At 45.0% G+C, this 20,402-nt stretch overlaps 1 protein-coding gene across 2 annotated transcripts in view; it reads left to right on the top strand.

Annotated features, from left to right (window-relative positions):
* USH1G (USH1 protein network component sans) overlaps positions 1 to 20,402 on the top strand; it is a 101,150-nt gene that overhangs the window by 43,691 nt on the left and 37,057 nt on the right. For both annotated transcript variants that reach the window (XM_056550054.1, XM_056550055.1), the window contains exon 2: positions 7,930 to 8,313. In XM_056550054.1, coding sequence (XP_056406029.1) covers positions 7,930 to 8,313 — 384 coding nt within the window. The remainder of the gene's footprint in view (positions 1 to 7,929; positions 8,314 to 20,402) is intronic.

Below are 20,402 nucleotides of genomic sequence, written 5' to 3' on the forward strand. Positions count from 1 at the left end.
TTTTTAAGGTACAAAAAAGGAATGGTAACGATGTAAGAAACAATAAGATTGTTAACAATGGCCAACATCTCACAATTTAATGTGCCCAAGTTTAAATAATATCCAACAAAGTGATTATAACAAAATAAAAAATAAAAATGGTGTAAGGTAAAATAAAAAAAAAAACCTCCGTCACTCAATCACTAAAGTTTTTTTTTCCAGGCCTGCTGAAAGGTAAACTACTACTCAAATGTGAAGGAGACTCTCTTTGCAGACCTTCTTTTAGATATTAATTTGCCTTAAAATTAAAACAAATAAACATAAACACACAGACAAACAAGCTCCTCAGAAGCAGGGTAGACATGATCTGAGAGCGGCAGAAGAAAATGATCTGGGTGTGGTTCTGCTGATCTGCGTGAAATTTATCATGGTCACTGCAACAATATGATACATTTGGTGCAGCACCGCCAAAATAAACGCATCCAGACAAACAACAAAAATGATCTAGCCAAGACCATTATTGATAAATAACCCCCATAGTGCTCACTGCTGTGACCTCTGTCCATGATAGTGACTGTCTAGAGGAGTAGCAAATTAATTTTGCTCAACAGAAACTGGCATAATGGAGACGAAAATAGGTGTGATAACTTTTCAAAAAAGGTGTCAAAAGTTTTCAAATGATATATTTCACTCATTAAAATGTGTAATTGCCAAAAGGTGAATGGTTCTAAAACACCATCCACTGTATGTGGATTTAGCACAATGATCATGTATCTTGACACTGATACTAGTAAATAAACTGCCCAACTTCTCAGATAGCTCAGAGGGTGGAGCTGCTCCTTGAAACAGTATTTCTAGGATTAAATGCTAATACTGTTCTTTGCAACCTAAGAAAGACAACTCTATCCAGACGAAATGTTCAGTCTAAAGAAGTAAAACGCAATAGATAAAGACTTACTTCTAGGTTGTTAAATTCTATGTAGCTAATTTATTTTCATTCAGTTACTTTTTGCTGTGTCATTCTTACTCAGTTTTCAAATGCTCTATATAGCAATATAGGAAGTTTAACCTTTAAAGGGGTAGTCCAGTGGTGAAAAACATATCTCCTATCCTAAGAATAGGGCATAAGTTTCAGATTGCGGGGGGTCCGATCGCTGGGGCCCCCCGCGATCTCCTGTACGGGGCCCCGGCTCGCTGGGCAGATAGCGTGTGTTGACCACCGCACGAAGCGGCGGCCAACACGCCCCCTCAATACATCGCTATGGCAGAACCGGAGATTGCCAAAGCCAGCGCTTTGGCTCTGCCATAGAGTTGTATTGAGGGGGCGTGTCAGCCGCCGCTTCATGCGGTGGTCAACACGCCCTCTTCGTGCGGGCTCTTGGGGCCCCGTACAGGAGATCGCAAGGGGCCCCAGAGGTCGGACCCACCGCATTCTGAAATTTATCCCCTATCATCCATCAACAAACCAGCAGAACAGCAGACATATAGCGCTGCCTGTTCACTTTGGATCTATTGATTTCACTGAACCAAATGTAAAACAGTAGTGATTATATTCAGCACATTTCTAAGTGTACACAGTTTTTTGGGGGGACTTAAAAGTGCAGACAGCTGTGGTTTGAGTCTTGCACATTTAGAAATGGTTAAAACAGAGTCACTTTAAGAATATTTTGGTCCATTGAAATCAATGGATCTGGCACGGGTACGAGCCGTATACGTTGGCATACCATTCTGCCAGCTTGCTGACATGAGAAACGTAGTTTAGTTTCAGGTTTGAACATAAGTTCATAAGTTCTGTTCATTTTTAGCAAGCCACAGTGAATTAATACAGAAATTAAATCAGGAGCCCCATTGCAATGTTACTTTCTCACTTTAAGTTTATGGGAAATAGTAGCTACTTTATGGGAAGTAGTAGTAGCACACATGCCCAGCTGCCACTTATTCAGATGGGAGACACATAACTCATTTTATCCTTAGGGGAGACCTAATAACTACCATATTTATCGGGGTATACCACGCACCGGCCTATAACACGCACCCTCATTTTACCAAGGATATTTGGGTAAAAAAAGTTTTTTACCCAAATATCCTTGGTAAAATGAGGGTGCGTGTGTGTGCATGTGTATACCCCGATACACTGTTTCTAACCCCGCAGAAGCCCCCAGGAAAGGCAGGGGAAGAGAGACCGTCGCTGCCAGCTTCTCTCCCCCTGCTTTTCCTGGGGTCTAGAGCCCTGCTGCCGCTGCTTCTCTCCCCCTGGCTATCGGCGCCGCTGTCCCATTGCCTCCCCCATCCCCAGTTGTATGATTACCTGTTGCCGGGGTCGGGTCCGCGCTGCTTCTGGCTCAGGTCTGCGCTGCTTCTGGCTCGGAACCGCGCTGCTTCTGGCTCGGGTCCGCACTGTTTCTGGCTCTGGTCCGCGTTGCTTCTGGCTCCGGTGTGGCGTCTATGCGTCGTTGCTATGCGCTGCGGATAGCAATGACGAGTGACGTCGCGTCCCTCGTCATTGCGCCTCGGGGGGGGGGGGGGGGGGGATGGGAGAAGTAATGGGACAGCGGTGCCGGCCGTCTCTGGACCCCAGGATAGGCAGGGGCAGAGAAGCGGGTGGCGGTCTCTGGACCTGCAAAAGCCACTGCAGTTCATTGATTTAAAGCGCCCGCTTTAAATAATTGAACTGCAGCGGCTTATCGGCGTATAACACGCAGATAGACTTTAGGCTAAAAATTTTAGCCTAAAAAATGCGTGATATACGCCGATAAATACGGTATGTATAAATATATCAGGGGACCGTACAGAGATCTCTCCCATGATTTATTTATACCCAGGATTGTATCTATAACAAGGGGGAATCCCCCAAGTTTAGAGGAAAGAAGGTTTCTACACCAGCACAGACGGGGGTTCTTTACTGTAAGAGCAGTGAGACTGTGAAATTCTCTTCCTGAGGAGGTGGTAATGGTTAACTCGATAAAAGAATTTAAAAGGGGTCTAGATGCATTTTTGGAGAGTAATAACATTGATGGTAATGTATATTAGATTTATAGGGACAGAACGTTGATCCAGAGATTTATTCTGACTGCCATATTTGGAGTGGGGAAGGAATTTTACCTCTAGTATGAGGGTTTTTTGCCTTCCTCTGGATCAACTCCGTAGAGACTCCTTAGGGATATAGGTTGAACTTGATGGACTCTGGTCTTTTTTCAACCTTACGAACTATGTTACTAAGTATTAGTGGGGGCCCTAACTGTGGGGTCCACAGCAATAATTTATTAACTTTTAATTGGATAGGTGATAAGTGTTGTTTATAGGGAAATGTAGTGGTAGAAGTGTAGAAGGTATAATATTGATACAATGCCTAATGTAAAAACTACACTTATCAGCAAGGTATGCTTGAATGTGTCATCAGAAAATGACCTATGGTTTAAATCTATTTAAATAGGTTAACTTTTTTTTTTTTTTTTTGCATTTTTTTCAGTTTAAATTTGTGTCACTAAATCTGTGATGATTAGTAAGAGGCTGCCGAAAATTGATATCCACAGCATTACATTGACAGGTGACATCAGTAGACAGAGAAGACAATAGGAGCTCAGCCTCCGCCTGCCGTTTAGAATGACTTTTGCATAGGCCACAGGGCATGCTTACAAACCTGTCCCCTACAAGGAATAGGGTTTGGAGATATATATTCATTGCATCTATGTTGATGAGGCTTGCTGCAAAGCATATCACTAAATGTTGCTTAACCCCTTAAGGACCCAGGGCGTATGGGTACGCCCTGGCACCCTGGTACTTAAGGACCCAAGGCGTACCTGTACGCCCGTGGAAATTACCAGGGACCGGGATCACTGCTGATATCTATCAGAAGGCATACCGTGCAAATGTTCAGATCAGGGTCAATTTAGACCAGCGATCTGTGGTGATTCCTGGTCATACGCGTCTCCAGTGACATGGAAAATAAGGGGGATCGGTGGTGTCCAAGACAACCCTGTTCCCCCTGAAGGGATAGGAGTTAGGTGGCAGGGGTGCCACCCCTCCAATCCCTGCTATTGGTCGGTCAGAAGCGAACGACCGATAGCAGATCGGGGCAAAGGGGTTAAAGTTCAGTTCCCCCGTTCTGCCCACCCACGATAATCCGGGCAGAACGGGTGAACTGTCCTGCAATGGCTGTGGAGGTCCCTTTTTGGCGATCGGCGGCGGGCTGTGATCCTCTCTCCCCCATGGTGCGGCGATCCTACAGAAGCCAGTGAGTTGCCTAGCAACATCTGGAGGGCTACAGTTTGGAGACCACTATACAGTGGTCTCTCAACTGTAGCCCTCCAGATGTTGCAAAACTACAAATCTCAGCATGCCCAGACAGCAAACTGCTGTGTGAGCATGCTGGGATTTCTAGTTTTGCAACAGCTGGAGGGCTACAGTTTGGAGATCACTGTGCAGTGGTCTCTAAACTGTGGCCCTCTAAATCTTGCAAAACTACAACTCCTAGCATGCCCACACAGCAGTTTGCTGTCTGGGCATGCTGGGATTTGTAGTTTTGCAACATCTGGATGGCCACAGTTTGGAGATCACTGTGCGATGGTTTCTAAACGTGGCCCTCTAAATCTTGCAAAACTACAACTCCCAGCATGTATGAACAGCAAATGGCTGTCTCGCCATGCTGGGAGTTGTAGTTGCATTCCTCCAGCTGTTGTATAACTACATCTCCCAGCATGCCCTTCGGTGATCAGTACATGCTGGGAGTTGTAGTTTTGCAACAGCTGGAGGCACACTGGTTGCAACATACTGAGTTAGGTAACAGAACCTAACTGAAGGTCTTCCAACCAGTGTTCCTCCATGGTCTGTCAGTGCATGCTGGGAGTTGTAGTATTAAAACAGCTGGAGGTTTGCCCCCCATGTGAATGTACAGGGTAAATTCACACGCGCAGGTTTACAGTGAGTTTCCGGCTTCAAGTTTGAGCGGCGGCAAATATTCCGCCACAGTACAAACTCCTAGTGGGAAACTCACCGTAAACTCCCGTCTGTGTGAATGTACCCTAAAAACACTACACTACACTAACACATAATAAAGGGTAAAACACTACATATTGCTTACACTGCCCCCCCCCCAATAAAAATGTATCGTACAGCAGTGTTTCCATAAGGGAGCCTCCAGCTGTTGCAAAGCAACAATGTAAAAAGGGGTATAGTGAGCCATAACACCCCACAGGTGTTTGACGAATTTTCGTTGAAGTTGGATGGGGAAATGAAAAATATATATATTTTTTTACAAAAATGCTGGTGTTATCCTAAATTTTTCATTTTCACAAGTGAAAATTTGGAAAAAAAAGCCCCCCAAAATTTGTAACCCCATTTCTTCTGAGTAAGAACATACCCCATATGTGGATGTAAAGTGCTCTGCGGGCGAACTACAATGCTCAGAAGAGAAGGAGCGCCATTGGGCTTTTAGAGAGAAAATTTGTCCGGAATTGAAGGCAATGTGTGTTTACAAAGCCCCCATAGTGCCAGAACAATGGACTCCCCCATATGTGACCCCATTTTGGAAACTACACCCCTCACTGAATGTAATAAGGGGTGCAGTGAGCATTTACGCCCCACAGGTGTCTGACAGATTTTTGGAACAGTGGTCCGTGAAAATTAAAAATGTAATTTTTCATTTGCACAGCCCATTGTTCCAAAGATCTGTCAAACACCTGTGGGGTGTTAAGACTCACTGTACCCTTGTCACATTCCTCGAGGGGTTAAGTTTCCAAAATAGTGTGCCATGTGTTTTTTTTTCTGTTCTGGCACCATAGGGGCTTCCTAATTGTGACATGCCCCCCAAAAACTATTTCAACAAAATTTGCTTTCCAAAATCCAAATGTGGCTCCTTCTCTTCTGAGCATTGTAGTGCGCCAGCAGAGCACTTGACATTCACACATGGGGTATTTCCATACTCAGAAGAAATGGGGTTACAAATTTTGGGGGGCATTGTCTCCTACTACCCCTTGTAGAAATGTAAAATTTGGGGAAAAAACAGCATTTTTGTGAAATTTTTTTTTTTCATTTACACATCCAACTTTAACTAAAAGTCGTCAAACACCTGTGGGCTGTTAAGGCTCACTGTACACCTTGTTACGTTCCTTGAGGGGTGTAGTTTCCAAAATAGTATGCCTTGTGTTTTTTTTTGTTTTTTTGCTGTTCTGGCACTATAGGGACCTAAATGTGACATGCCCCCAAAAACCATTTCAGCAAAATTTGCTTTCCAAAAGCCAAATGTGACTCCTTCTCTTCTGAGCATTGTAGTGCGCCCGCAGTGTACTTGATGTCCACACATGGGCTATTTCCATACTCAGAAGAGATGGGGTTACAAATTTTGGGGACATTTTCTTCTATTACTCCTTGCAAAAATGTAAAATTTTGGGGGGAAAAATGCATTTTAGTGAATTTTTTTTTTTAAATTTACACATCCAACTTTAACGAAATGTCGTCAAACACCTGTGGGGTATTAAGGCTCACTGTACCCATTGTTATGTTCCCTGAGGGGTGTAGTTTCCAAAACAGTATGCCATGTGGGGGTTTCCTTGCTGTTCTGGCACCACAGGGGCTTCCTAAATGTGACATGCCCCCCAAAAACCATTTTAGAAAACTCACTCTCCAAAATCCCATTGTCGCTCCTTCCCTTCTGAGCCCTCTAGTGCACCCACAGAACACTTCACATACACATATGAGGTATTTTCTTACTCCAGAGAACTTGGGTTACAAATTTTAGGAAGATTTTTCTCCTTTTACCCCTTGTAAAAATTCAAAAACTGGGTCTACAAGAACATGCGAGTGTAAAAAATGAAGATTTAGAATTTTCTCCTTCATTTTGCTGCTATTCCTGTGAAACACCTAAAGGGTTAACACACTTACTGAATGTCATTTTGAATACTCTGAGGGGTGCAGTTTTTATAATGGGGTCATTTGTGGAGTATTTCTAATATGAAGGCCCTTCAAATCCACTTCAAACCTGAACTGGTCCCTGAAAAATTCTGATTTTGAAAGTGTTGTGAAAAATTGGAAAATTGCTGCAGTAATTTGAAGCCCTCTGATGTCTTCCAAAAGTAAAAACATGTCAACTTTATGATGCCAACATAAAGTAGACATATTGTATATGTGAATCAATATATAATTTAGTTGGCATGTCCATTTTCCTTATAAGCAGAGAGTTTCAAAGTAAAAAAAAATGCTAAATTTTCGCCAAGAAATGATGCAAGTATCGACAAAATTTTACCACTAACATTAAGTAGAATATGTCATGAAAAAACTATCTCGGAATCAGAATGAAAAGTTAAAGCATCCCAGAGTTATTAATGCTTAAAGTGACAGTGGTCAGATTTGCAAAAAAAGGCCTGCGTCCTTAAGGTGAAAATGAGCTGCGTCCTTAAGGGGTTAAAGGGCCAACACTTTCATTTTATAGAAACAAGTTAGAAGAAAAGTTTTAGTATGTGGCACTAATCAGAAAAACAAAATCTATGCAATACATTCACTTTATGTAGTTATCAGGTTGGGAAGAGTGAGCAATCGGTGGAGTTGGGTGAGTGGAAGTGAGTGGAGAAGGGAAAATGGAACAAAAGGAAGAAAACAAATAGAAAGTTAGAGAAAACTGACGAGCACTATAAGGTACAAAATAAGCACTATAAGGTACAAGAGGACACTTTGGGCTGGCAGCAAAGGTGGCATTTACGGGAAAGACACTAAAAAGGGCAAAAACACTTTACAAGGTATCTGTAGAGGGCTTTTGTAGCCAAAACATGTTGTTATGGGAGGGTTTATGGCATACTTCCAGACTTAACATATTTTTAATTTAACAAATATTTGGTTAAGTAATGGAAGTATTCCTTCACTGATACATATTGCTGCATAAAGTACAATGATTAATGAAAGAAAACATGGAATGTCTGTTTACTATTTTCTTTTTTGCTCTTATTTCCGTTTCTTTAGGGGAGATCCAGATAAATGTGACATTTGGGGAAACACACCTTTACATCTGTCTGCTGCCAATGGTCATCTGAATTGCCTATCCTTTCTGGTGTCCTTTGGGGCCAATATTTGGTGTCTGGATAATGATTATCACACCCCTCTGGATATGGCAGCCACCAAGGGGCACATGGAGTGTGTACGCTATCTGGATTCCATTGCAGCCAAGCAAAATAGTTTAAATCCCAAGTTGGTGTCTAAACTGAAGGACCGAGCTTTCCGAGAGGCAGAGAAACGTATCCGAGACTGTGCAAAACTGCAACGCAAGCACCACGAGCGTATGGAGCGGCGTTACCGCAAGGAGATGTCTGACCATTCTGATACAATGAGCTTCTCCAGTTTCTCAAGGTAACACACTATAGAGTACTGCATATTGTACATAATAGATATTATAACATAAAAAAGTCCATCATGAAATGCTACTATACAGGTTTAAATAGGAAAAAATGCTTTATATATACAACACATTATATGAAATAGTTATCCTCTATTCTACTAGTTTTACAGATACAATGAATGAGATATATTATATATTTTGCTTCATACAGTAGTAATTTTTACTCTTGTCAGATAATATTTTGAGGGCTTGGGCTCAGTTATATAACTCATATTCCAGAGGAGGTGCTCAGCCTGCAGTAAATACTACAATCTTTTTATTAAAGAGAACCTGTGGACATTGATAAATCTCCCAAATTGTGTTTTTAGCAAACTGTGTGGGGGAAAAAGTGGAGAGATTTCCCCCCAGCAACCAATCACAGCTCAGCTAACGAACTCTGGTAAAGTGAAAGCTGAGCTGTGATTGGTTGTTGTAGGAAAATCACTAATCACATGTTGTTAATAAGTTTTGTTGATACCCCCCCTCTACCCCTGTTCCAGATCGATAAACCGTAAAAAGGTATGTGATCAGCTTACCCTAAGGCCATGTTTACATGGCAGAATGTCCATGAAGTGCTTTTCCGAGTGGTCCAGATCATTCAAATCTGCAGAATGTCCCCACGGAATCGACCATGTGAACATGGCTAAGGAATCTATACATACCTCTCTTTAACAAATTACTGGCATATTTTACCCATGGCTATTCTTGTTTACTGGAGAAATTTCCTTGCTGAATTTCTTTGTTGTGAACAAGGCTGATCAGTATCACAGCATTTGTATTGTATAATGGATACTGGTGTGTATGTTTTTATAGTTTGCAATATTATTTCTGTTTTTGTGTGTGCACACCCAAAAATGTTCATTCATGTGTGTTCTGTGGCCTTTGAGATGGATCAGCAGTACACAAAAAGTATGATGCATTGCAAAACGTTCATGTCTTGGTCTGTAAAGACATCTGATGGCTCCTGTTCAGAAACAACTGCTCTGAGTACACCTGACATTTTCGATAACCCAGATACATTATTGCATTGGGACTTAGAAATCTGCCATTTATACATAAATCTGACTGATTTAAATGACGTTGCACAAGAATTGGTGATATATCACTGGAGTGATGTATGTTTTTGTATTGATAAAGATAAAAATGTTGATGCATAAGCAAAGTGTTGGGGTGCATCATACCTTTTATGTATTTCTGAACATTGTGGTGGTGAAAGGAAACCCCACAAGAAGGCACCTAATAGCTAGCTCTCCAGTTTTAAATGTTACATTCTCAAGATGGATCATACACAGAATTTTAACAGCAGCTAGCATCAGGTTGTGTTGTGGACTGCAGTATGTTTTGTCTTGGTGCACGAATGGGTTGTGACACAGGACTGGAGAGCAAGAAAAAATCAGTTAAAGGGGAACTCTGCTGCAAGACATCTTATCCCCTATCCAAAGGATAGGGGTTCAGATGTCTGATCGTGGGGGTCCCGCTACTCTTGCTGCACCCAACATTGTAAACAAATGCCGGGTTTCTGCGGCAGTGGTCGTTATGTCACGACCACGCCCCCCGTGACATCACACCACGCCCCTTGTATTCAAGTCTGTGACAGCCAACATGCCCCCTTCCATCAACATTAATGAAGGGGGTGTGACGTGATGCCACGAGGGGGCATGGCAGTAACGTCACGATCACGGCCACTGGCTCTGAGCGTTCTAAACAAAATGTTCAGAACGCTGGAGCACTGGAGTACCCCTTTAAGCCAAGAAACTTGCTCACCACTTTCTGATTGTTCTGTACCTGGGTACTTTACTCCTCACTCACACTGATGGAAGCACTCATTGGTTCATGATTTGCTGTGATTAAGAAGTGGAAGTACTGCATTGCCAGTGTTTTTTATTTCTTGTCTAAATAAAGAATCTTGTTCTAGTTCGTCAACTCACTTTACTGGACCTTCCAGTTTAAATTGATCAAAATTGCCCTATAACCTTTCTATTTTTCCATGTCCAGGGCCGTATGAGGGCTAATTTTTGTGCTATTTGTTGTTTTCATCATTACTATTTTGTTGGTCATAAAATTTTACACATTTAAATGAAGTTTTACACATTTGAAGTCCTCTAAGTCCTTATAGTGTACTATTATAACCAGTCATTTGATTGCTTCCACTGTTATGTGTTATGCCATAAGCTTCTTAAGGGTCTCTTTATCCCCTAGACAACATCGGACATACATGTACACCCTTGCTATCTGGGACTTGATGTAAATGTATGCCCTGGATCGTTAAGTGACTATGAATTGAGCGCAGTAGCTGCGCTTGCTTCGTAGGTGGTGAGTGATCATTAGCCGGACACTCACCCCTAATGTCAGGAAGTGACAATTTTTATTTATTTATTTATATAGCGCCTACAGATTCCGCAGCGCTTACAATTATGGGGTACAAACAAAGACAAGTATCAGACATAAGATTACACAATAACAATTCCGTCACTGCCCGCTATTAACCATTTAGACTTTGTAATCAAGTCTGATCACTTTGTCTAAAATATTAAATCACAGATGCCGGTTAGCTCTGGGAGCTCTTCGGATCCCCGCAACATGATTGTGGAGGTCCGATGATCTAAAATGGTGGCGGAGAGTCTCCTTACCTGTATCCGGCAGCCGCATCAACTCTCCAATTATGCCTTTGGAGCGTTGATCACACTTGGTAATGCTATGCAATAGGCATAGCATTTGTGAGAAGGTGAAAGGCATCGTGGCGGATGGGCGATATGTGTCACCAAGGCTCCTGGCCTTGGTGAAGTAAAAGACGGTATTTATTCAGTGTCTGTGCTGAAATGCAGACTGACACTATGGCCGTAGTATGGCTGGAAGGCCAACCTGGGACGGCTCTTACTGGGAATGACCAAGTGCAGGGTGGGGATCATTCCAGACAATCCAGGCCGCGTTTTGTTGGCCTTAAAGGCAGCCTGCTTCACCAGCTTAGGGGGATTTGCTAGTTGCAGCTCACACTGTGAGAGAGAGCTGAGAGTGGAGTTCTTCCCTGCGTTTGCTCCAAGGTTGGAAGCTGGTGAACAGCCTGCCTGGAGGCCATGAAAAGACTTTCTTGATGCCGCATGGCATGGACTCAGGTGTGAACAAACACCTAAGGAATACAGGTGGACTTTTGTTACGTTGTCCTTTGTTCTGCACTTAAAGACTGTTTGCTATGTGCCAAGTGTGAATAAAAACACTGAACTTTGATTTGAAAAGTACTGTTTCCTTGCCTCTATACTCCAACTGCACCTATCTGCAAGAGCGAGTCATCACACATTATAGAATAACAGAATATAACAGAATATAAAAGTCCTCCATGGTAACCATAAAAGTGTTAAAAAAAATATATATATATATATATTTATATCAACAAAAGAAGAAGGTCCAGCACATTAGGTAGAGGATAAAATAAGCTTTCCTTTATTCACAAATCTTGACACGATTCACATACAGAAAAAGGTCTGACGCGTTTCACCTACGTTGAGGTTTAATCGTAGACTAAGACGTGAGTCTACGATTAAGCCTCAACGTAGGTGAAACGCCTCAGACCTTTTTCTGTATGTGAATCGTGTCAAGATTTGTGAATAAAGGAAAGCTTATTTTATCCTCTACCTAACGTGCCGGACCTTCTTCTTTTGTTGATTGGACTTTTTGCCGAGGGCGGTACCGGCCGGTCCCTGGCACAGGTGAGCTACCTGGATGTTCAGTGAGAGCGGACTCCACAGCCTCTATTGCATATATATATATATATATATATATATATATATAATGGCTTTAAAATTATATAAAGCCCCTCCCCTAGTAAAAAATTTAAATAATTAAATCACGCTTCTGTTCCCATTTTACAAAAAAAAAAAATTTGCAGAATTGTAAATAATGACTCATCGAGAAGAAACTCGAAGAAACGTATCTTTTCTGGGATCTGCCTATGGCAGGCTCTATCAATAGAGTGCTAATTGCATGGATTAATTCAGTACATAGTATTGAATGATTGCTCATACAAGTCCCCTGGGGGACTAAAAATGTGTGTAAAATTTTTAAAAAAATATAAATAATTTAAATCACTCCTTTTCCATTCACCATGAAAAAAAGGATATTAACCTCTTGGGGACGCAGAGCGCATGCATACGCCCTGCATCCCTGATCCTTAAGGACTCAGGACAGACCGGGATGCCTGCTGAAATCATTCAGCAGGCATCCTGTGACAATGCCTGGGGGGGGGGGTTCAGATCAGCGATTTGTGGCAATTCCGGGTCAATCGGGTCCGAGATGGCACCTCTCATCCTTTAGCAGCAGGAGTGAGGTGCCACCTCACGATCGTCCTGATTGGTCGGCCGTTACCAACAGATGAATCAGGACGCCTGCTGTAAGGGTGACCCTATTTTCCCGGAGGGCGAGAGCGGGTGCAGGGAGTCCCTTAAATCCACTTCAAACTTAACTGGTCATAGAAAAATTCAGATTTTGAATTTATCGTGAAAATTTAGAAAATTGCTGCTGTACTTTGAAGCCCTCTATTGTCTTCAAAAAGTAAAAACATGTCAACTTTATGATGCCAACACAAAATAGACATATTGTATTTGTGAATCAATATACAGTACAGACCAAAAGTTTGGACACACCTCATTCAGAGTTTTCTTTATTTTCATGACTATGAAAATTGTAGATTCACACTGAAGGCATCAAAACTATGAATTAACACATGTAGAATTATATACATAACAAAAAAGTGTGAAAATATGTCATATTCTAGGTTCTAGCCACCTTTTGCTTTCATTACTGCTTTGCACACTCTTGGCATTCTCTTGGTGAGCTTCAAGAGGTAGTCACCTGAAATGGTCTTCCAACAGTCTTGAAGGAGTTCCCAGAGATGCTTAGCACTTGTTGGCCCTTTTTGCCTTCACTCTGCGGTCCAGCTCACACCAAACCATCTCGATTGGGTTCAGTTCCGGTGACTGTGGAGGCCAGGTCATCTGGCGCGGCACCCCATCACTCTCCTTCTTGGTCAAATAGCTCTTACACAGCCTGGAGGTGTGTTTGGGGTCATTTTCCTGTTGAAAAATAAATGATGGTCCAACTAAACGCAAACCAGATGGAATATCATGCAGCTGCAAGATTCTGTTGTCAGGATCCGGACTGGCAGCTGGTGAGGACACAGGAGTTGAACCCTTTGTGCCAGAGAAGCGATGGCGCGGGTCGTACTGGAGGATCGGTTCTAAGTAGTTACTGGTGTTCACCAGAGCCCGCCACAAAGCGGGATGGACTTGCTGCGGCGGTAACTGCCAGGTTGTGTCCCCCAGTAGCGACTCGACCTCTCTGGTAGCTGAGACTGGGGCGGTACACAAAGACTAGACAGAGGCGAGGTCAGACTTAGCAGAAGGTCAAGGCAGGCAACAATGGTTCGTAGTCAGGGGCAACAGCAGAAGATCTGGATACACAGGCAAGGGAACACACTAAACGCTTTCCAAGGGAACACACTAAATGCTTTCTCAGGGCACAAGACAACAAGATCTGGCAAGGACAGGAAGGGGAAGTGGGTTTTTATGTGTAGGGAGTGATTAGGAACTGATTGGACCAGGCACCAATTAATGGTGCACTGGCCCTTTAACCCCTTAAGGGCTCAGCCCATTTTGGCCTTAAGGACTCAGACAATTTAATTTTTACGTTTTCATTTCTTCCTCCTCGCCTTCTAAAAATGATAACTCTTTTATATTTTCGTCGCCAGACTAGTATGAGGACTTTTTTTTTTGCGCGACCAGTTGTCCTTTGTAATGACATAACTCATTATATCATAAAATGTATGGCGCAATCAAAAAACACTATTTTTGTGGGGAAATTAAAAAAGAAAAACGCAATTTTGCTAATTTTGGAAGGTTTCGTTTTCACGCCGTACAATCTATGGTAAAAATGACGTGTGTTCTTTATTCTGAGGGTCAATACGATTAAAATGATACCCATTAATACATACTTTTATATTATTGTTGTGCTTAAAAAAAATCACAAACTTTTTAACCAAATTATTACGTTTATAATCCCTTTATTTTGATGAACTATAACTTTTTTATTTTTCCATATAAGCGGCGGTATGAGGGCTCATTTTTTGCGCCATGATCTGTACTTTTTTTTGATACCACATTTGCATATAAAAAACTTTTAATAAATTTTTTATAATTTTTTGTAATAAAATGTATTAAAAAAAGTAGCAATTTTGGACTTTTTTTTTTTACGTTCACGCCGTTCACCGTACGGGATCATTAACATTTTATTTTAATAGTTCGGACATTTACGCACGCGGTGATACCAAATATGTCTATTACATTTTTTTAATGTTTTTTGGGGGTAAAATAGGAAAAAACGGACGTTTTGCTTTTTTCTTGGGGGTGGGTATTTTTCACTTTTTTTTTACTTTTATTTTTACATTTTTTTTACACTTGAATAGTCCCCATAGGGATTGCTAATACTGATCTGTTCTATGTATAGGACATAGAACAGATCAGTGTTATCGGTCATCTTCTGCTCTGGTCTGCTCGATCTCAGACCAGAGCAGGAGACGCCAGGAGGAGGAAGGTGGAAGGAGGAAGGTGAGGGGACCTCCGTGCGGCGTTCCGATCATTCATTGAAATCGCGTACTGCCGCAGATGCCGAGATCTGTATTGATCCCAGCATCTGAGGGGTTAATGGCGGACGCCCGCGAGATCAGCGCGATCAGCAGCCGGGATCAGCCGTGCATTACACGGGCATCGCTCCGATGCCCGCGGTTATGCACAGGACGTAAATGTACGTCCTGGTGCGTTAAGTACCACCGCACCAGGACGTACATTTACGTCCTGCGTCCTTAAGGGGTTAAATCTGAGAGACCCGGCATGCACGCACCCTAGAGAGCGGGGCCGCGCGCGCCGGGACTGAGCAGGAGTACGGGGCAGGTGAGATGATCGGGATGCGGCCCGCGGGCAGGCACGTTCTGCCGCGCGGATCGCATCCCCGCCGGGGGAGACAGAGCAGCGCTCCCGGTCAGCGAGTCTGACAGTTCAGGCACTGGTAGGGGGTGGAGAAGACCTGCAGGCTTCTGGCGTGGAGTTTTATCACGTGCACATACTGTACAGGCCCGTACGAAATCAGTCATATCTTTTTCCAGGGAAGACCACCAATAGTGTCTGGAAATCAACTGTATGGATTTTTTTTAATTCCGGCATGACCAGCCAGATGGGAGGAATGACCCCATTTGAGAGTCTGGAGGCAAAGACGTGGAGGAACATAAGTTTTTCCTGGAGGAACTTGCACCAGAGAAGCAGGAGCAGAAGAGATCAGGCACTCAGGAGGTATGATGTATTGAGGAAGGGTCTCGGCTTCGGAGGCATTGGTGGAACGTGATAAGGCATCTGCCCTGATATTCTTGTTTCCAGGACGAAAATAAATTTGAAAATTGAAGCGGGCAAAGAACAACGACCACCTGGCCTGGTGAGGATTTAAATGCTGGGCGGACTGGAGATAGGACAGATTTTTATGATCAGTGTAGATGGTGATAGGATGAAGGGACCCTTCCAGGAGATGTCTCCACTCTTCAAGTGCCAACTTGATGGCCAACAGTTCACGGTCTCCTATAGAATAGTTTTTTTTTAGGAGGCGAAAAAGTTTTAGAGAAAAAAACGCAAGTGCCGTTTTTTCCCTTAGCGGTTCTTTGAAGAAGGACGGCCCCGGCTCCTACCGAGGAGGCGTCAACCTCAAGGAAGAAAGGCTTCAGTGGATCTGGTCTAGACAAAACTGGTGCAGAAGCGAAGGCGGCCTTAAGGCAAGTAAAAGCTTCATCCGCTTGGGAAGGCCAGGACCTCGGATTTGCGTTTTTCTTCGTCAGTGCCACAATAGGAGCAACGAGGGTGGAGAAGTGGGGAATGAACTGACGATAGTAGTTGGCGAATCCGAGGAAGCGCTGGATAGCACGAAGTCCAGAGGGGCGTGGCCAATCCAAGACCGCGGAGAGCTTGTCAGGATCCATTTGAAGACCCTGTTCAGAGACCAGGTATCCCAGGAAAGGAAGACAACTGCGTTCAAAAAGGCATTTTTCTAATTTGGCGTAAAGATGGTTTACACGAAGGCGCTGGAGCACTTGACGGACATGGAGCCGCTGTTCCTCAAGGTTGGAGGAAAAAATTTGGATGTCATCTAGGTAGACAACTACGCAGGTATACTGTAAGTCCCGAAAGATTTTGTTGACAAAATCTTGAAAGACTGCAGGGGCATTGCAAAGTCCAAATGGCATGACGAGATATTTGAAGTGGCCATCTCTGGTGTTAAAAGCGGTTTTCCACTCATCTCCCTCACAAATTCTGATGAGGTTGTAGGCACCCCTGAGGTCAAGCTTTGTAAAAACATTTGCTCCGTGCAGACGGTCAAAGAGCTCAGAGATGAGAGGCAGAGGGTAGCGGTTCTTTACAGTAATTTTATTGAGGCCACGATAGTCTATGCAGGGGCGTAGTGAACCATTCTTCTTGGCAACGAAGAAGAACCCTGCTCCGGCTGGTGAAGAAGACTTCCTAATGAAACATCTCTTAAGATTTTCCTGAATGTATTCAGACATGGCGTTAGTTTCTGGAGCGGAGAGAGGATAAATTTTGCCATGGGGCGGTGTGCTACCAGGGAGCAAGTCAATAGGACAGTCGTAAGGTCTATGTGGTGGCAAGACCTCCGCTTGCTTTTTACTAAAGACGTTAGCAAAGTCCTGGTAGGCCTTAGGTAAGCCAGGCAAAGGAGTAGCGATGGGGACTTGGCTGATTGGTACTGACTTAAGACAACGTTTGTGGCAGGAAGCGCCCCAGGACTTAATGTCCCCAGTGGTCCAGTCGAGGGTAGGAATGTGACGCTGGAGCCAGGGTAAGCCAAGCAGAATGTCCGAGGTACAATTCGGCAAAACAAAATTTTTTCTTGATGGAGTACTCCAACGGTCATGAGCAAGGGTTCCGTGCGGTAACGCACGGTGCAGTCCAGATTCTCTCCGTTTACAGATGAGATGAAGAAGGGTTTGATGAGATGGGTAACTGGAATGGTAAATCTGTTGATGAATGAGGCTTCAATAAAGTTTCCTGCAGAACCAGAGTCCAGGAGGGCCACCGCAGAGAAGGAGGAGTTAGCGGATGGAGAAATCCGCTGTCAGGATCCGGACTGGTATGCAGTGAGGACACTGGAGGTGGATCCTCTGTGTCAGTGGGGTGATGGCGTGGGCCGTACCAGGGGAACGGAATCTAAGGGGTTACTGGTTTTCACCAGAGCCCGCCGCAAAGCGGGATGGACTTGCAGCGGCAGGTAACCCCCAGGTCGTTCCACCCGATAGCGACTCAACCCCAACTGACAGCTGAGACAGGCGCGGTACACAGGGACAAGGCAAGAGCAAGGTCGGACGTAGCAGAAGGTCAGGGCAGGCAGCAAGAGTCGTAGTCAGGGGCAACAGCAGAAGGTCTGGGTACACAGGCTTGGGAACACACTAAACGCTTTCTCAGGGCACTAAGGCAACAAGGTCTGGCAAGGACAGGAAGGGGAAGTGGGTTTTTATTCACATGGAGCAGGTGGGAGCTAATTAGGATGATTGGGCCAGGCACCAATTAGCGGTGTGCTGGCCCTTTAAATCTGAGAGCCCCGGCGCGCGCGCGCCCTAGAGAGCGGGGCCGCGCGCACCGGGACCCAGCAGGAGATCGGGACAGGTGAGTGGGACAGGGTGCGATTTGCGAGCGGGCACGTTCAGCTAGGCACAACAGAGCAGCGTCTCCGGTCAGCGCTGCCGACCGGAGCGCTGCAGGGCAGAAGATGCCGCGAGCGCTCCGGAGGAGGAGGAGCTGGAGCGCTCGGCGTAACATCCGCACTGGAATAGTCAGGCGTGGAGAGGAGGAATTCACACCTAGTAACGCCTCTCCCACGTTAACTAGGTGCGTGTGTTGACGCGGAGGGCGAATAGGGCAGTCTTTAAGGAAATGTTCAGTACTGGCACAGTACAAGCACAGATTTCCATTTCGGCGGCGAGTCCTCTCTTCTGGGGTCAGGCGAGACCGGTCCACTTGCATAGCCTCCTCAGCGGGAGGCACATGGGTAGGTTGCAGAGGACTCTTGAAGAGAGGTACCGAGCGAGGAAACCACCTGGTGCGAACAAGATCCTTTTCTTGGCGGAGCTCCTGGCGTCTTTCCGTGAAACGCATATCTATGCGGGTGGCCAACTTGATGAGTTCAGGCAAGGTAGCAGGAATTTCTTGTGTGGCCAGAACATCTTTGATGTGGCTGGATAAACCTTTCTTGACGGTCGCGCAGAGAGCCTCGTTGTTCCAAGCTAGCTCAGAGGCGAGGGTGCGGAACTGGATAGCATATTCGCCCACTGAAGAGCTCCCTTGGACGGGATTCAGAAGAGCCGTCTCGGCAGAGGAAGCCCGGGCTGGCTCCTCGAAGACGCTGCGTACTACGGAGAAGGACTGGACAGAAGCAGTGGCAGGATCGTTGCGGTCCCACAGCAGTGTGGCCCAGGACAAGGCCTTTCCAGATAACAAACTGACCACAAAAGCCACCTTCGACCGTTCTGTGGGGAACTGGTCCGACATCATTTCAAGGTGTAGGGAACATTGGGACAGGAATCCCCGGCACATCTTAGAGTCCCCATCAAATTTCTCCGGGAGAGACAAGCGGAGTCTAGAGGTAGTTGCAGCAACTCGGAGTGGAGGAGAAGCTGGAGCTGGCGGAGGAGATGGTTGACGCTGCTGGAGCATGGCGGTCAACTGCGTCAGCTGTTGTCCTTGGGCGATCTGCTGGGACTGCTGGGCAACAACGGTAGAGAGATCAGCAAGACTCGTCAGCGGCACCTCAGCAGGATCCATGGCCGGATCTACTGTCAGGATCCGGACTGGTGGCTGGTGAGGACACAGGAGGTGGATCCTCTGTGCCAGAGAGGCGATGGCGTGGGTCGTACTGGAGGATCGGTTCTAAGTAGTTACTGGTGTTCACCAGAGCCCGCCGCAAAGCGGGATGGACTTGCTGCGGCAGTAACTACCAGGTCGTGTCCCCCAGTAGAGACTCGACCTCTCTGGCAGCTGAGACAGGCGCGGTACACAAGGACTTAACAGAAGCGAGGTCAGACGTAGCAGAAGGTCAAGGCAGGCAGCAATGGTTCGTAGTCAGGGGCAACAGCAGAAGATCTGGATACACAGGCAAGGGAACACACTAAACGCTTTCTCAGGGCACAAGGCAACAAGATCCGGCAAGGACAGGAAGGGGAAGTGGGTTTTTATGTGTAGGGAGTGATTAGGAACTGATTGGACCAGGCACCAATTAATGGTGCACTGGCCCTTTAAATCTGAGAGATCCAGCACGCGCGCGCCCTAGAGAACGGGGCCGTGCGCGCCGGGACTGAGCAGGAGGACGGGGCAGGTGAGATCATCGAGATGCGACCTGTGGGCAGGCACGTCCCGCCGTGCGGATCGCATCCCCGCCGGGGGACACAGAGCAGCGCTCCCGGTCAGCGAGTCTGACCGGGGCGCTGCAAGCATGAACAGAACGCAGCGAGGGGAGGAGCGGGACCCGGAGCACTTGGCGTTACAGCTGTGGTAGCCATGCTGGTTCAGTATGCCTTCAATTTTGAATAAATCCCCAACAGTGTCCCCAGCAAAGCACCCCCACACCATCACACCTCCTCCTCCACACCAGCACATCTGTGAAGTGAAAACCATTTCAGGTGACTACCCCTTGAAGCTCAACAAGAGAATGCCAAGAGTGTGCAAAGCAGTAATCAAAGCAAAAGGTGGCTACTTTGAAGAACCTATAATATGACATATTTTCAGTTGTTTCACACTTTTTTGTTATGTATATAATTCCACATGTGTTAATTCATAGTTTTAATGCCTTCAATGTGAATCTACAATTTTCATAGTCATGAAAATAAAGAAAACTCTGAATGAGAAGGTGTGTCCAAACTTTTGGTCTGTACTGTATAATTTATTTGGAATGTAATTTTCCTAACAAGTAGTAAGTTTCTTGGTATTTTTCACCAAGAAAGGATGCAAGTAACGAGGAAAATTTA

The sequence above is a fragment of the Hyla sarda genome, chromosome 13 (assembly GCF_029499605.1).
Source record: "Hyla sarda isolate aHylSar1 chromosome 13, aHylSar1.hap1, whole genome shotgun sequence".
NCBI classification, from domain to species: domain Eukaryota; kingdom Metazoa; phylum Chordata; class Amphibia; order Anura; family Hylidae; genus Hyla; species Hyla sarda.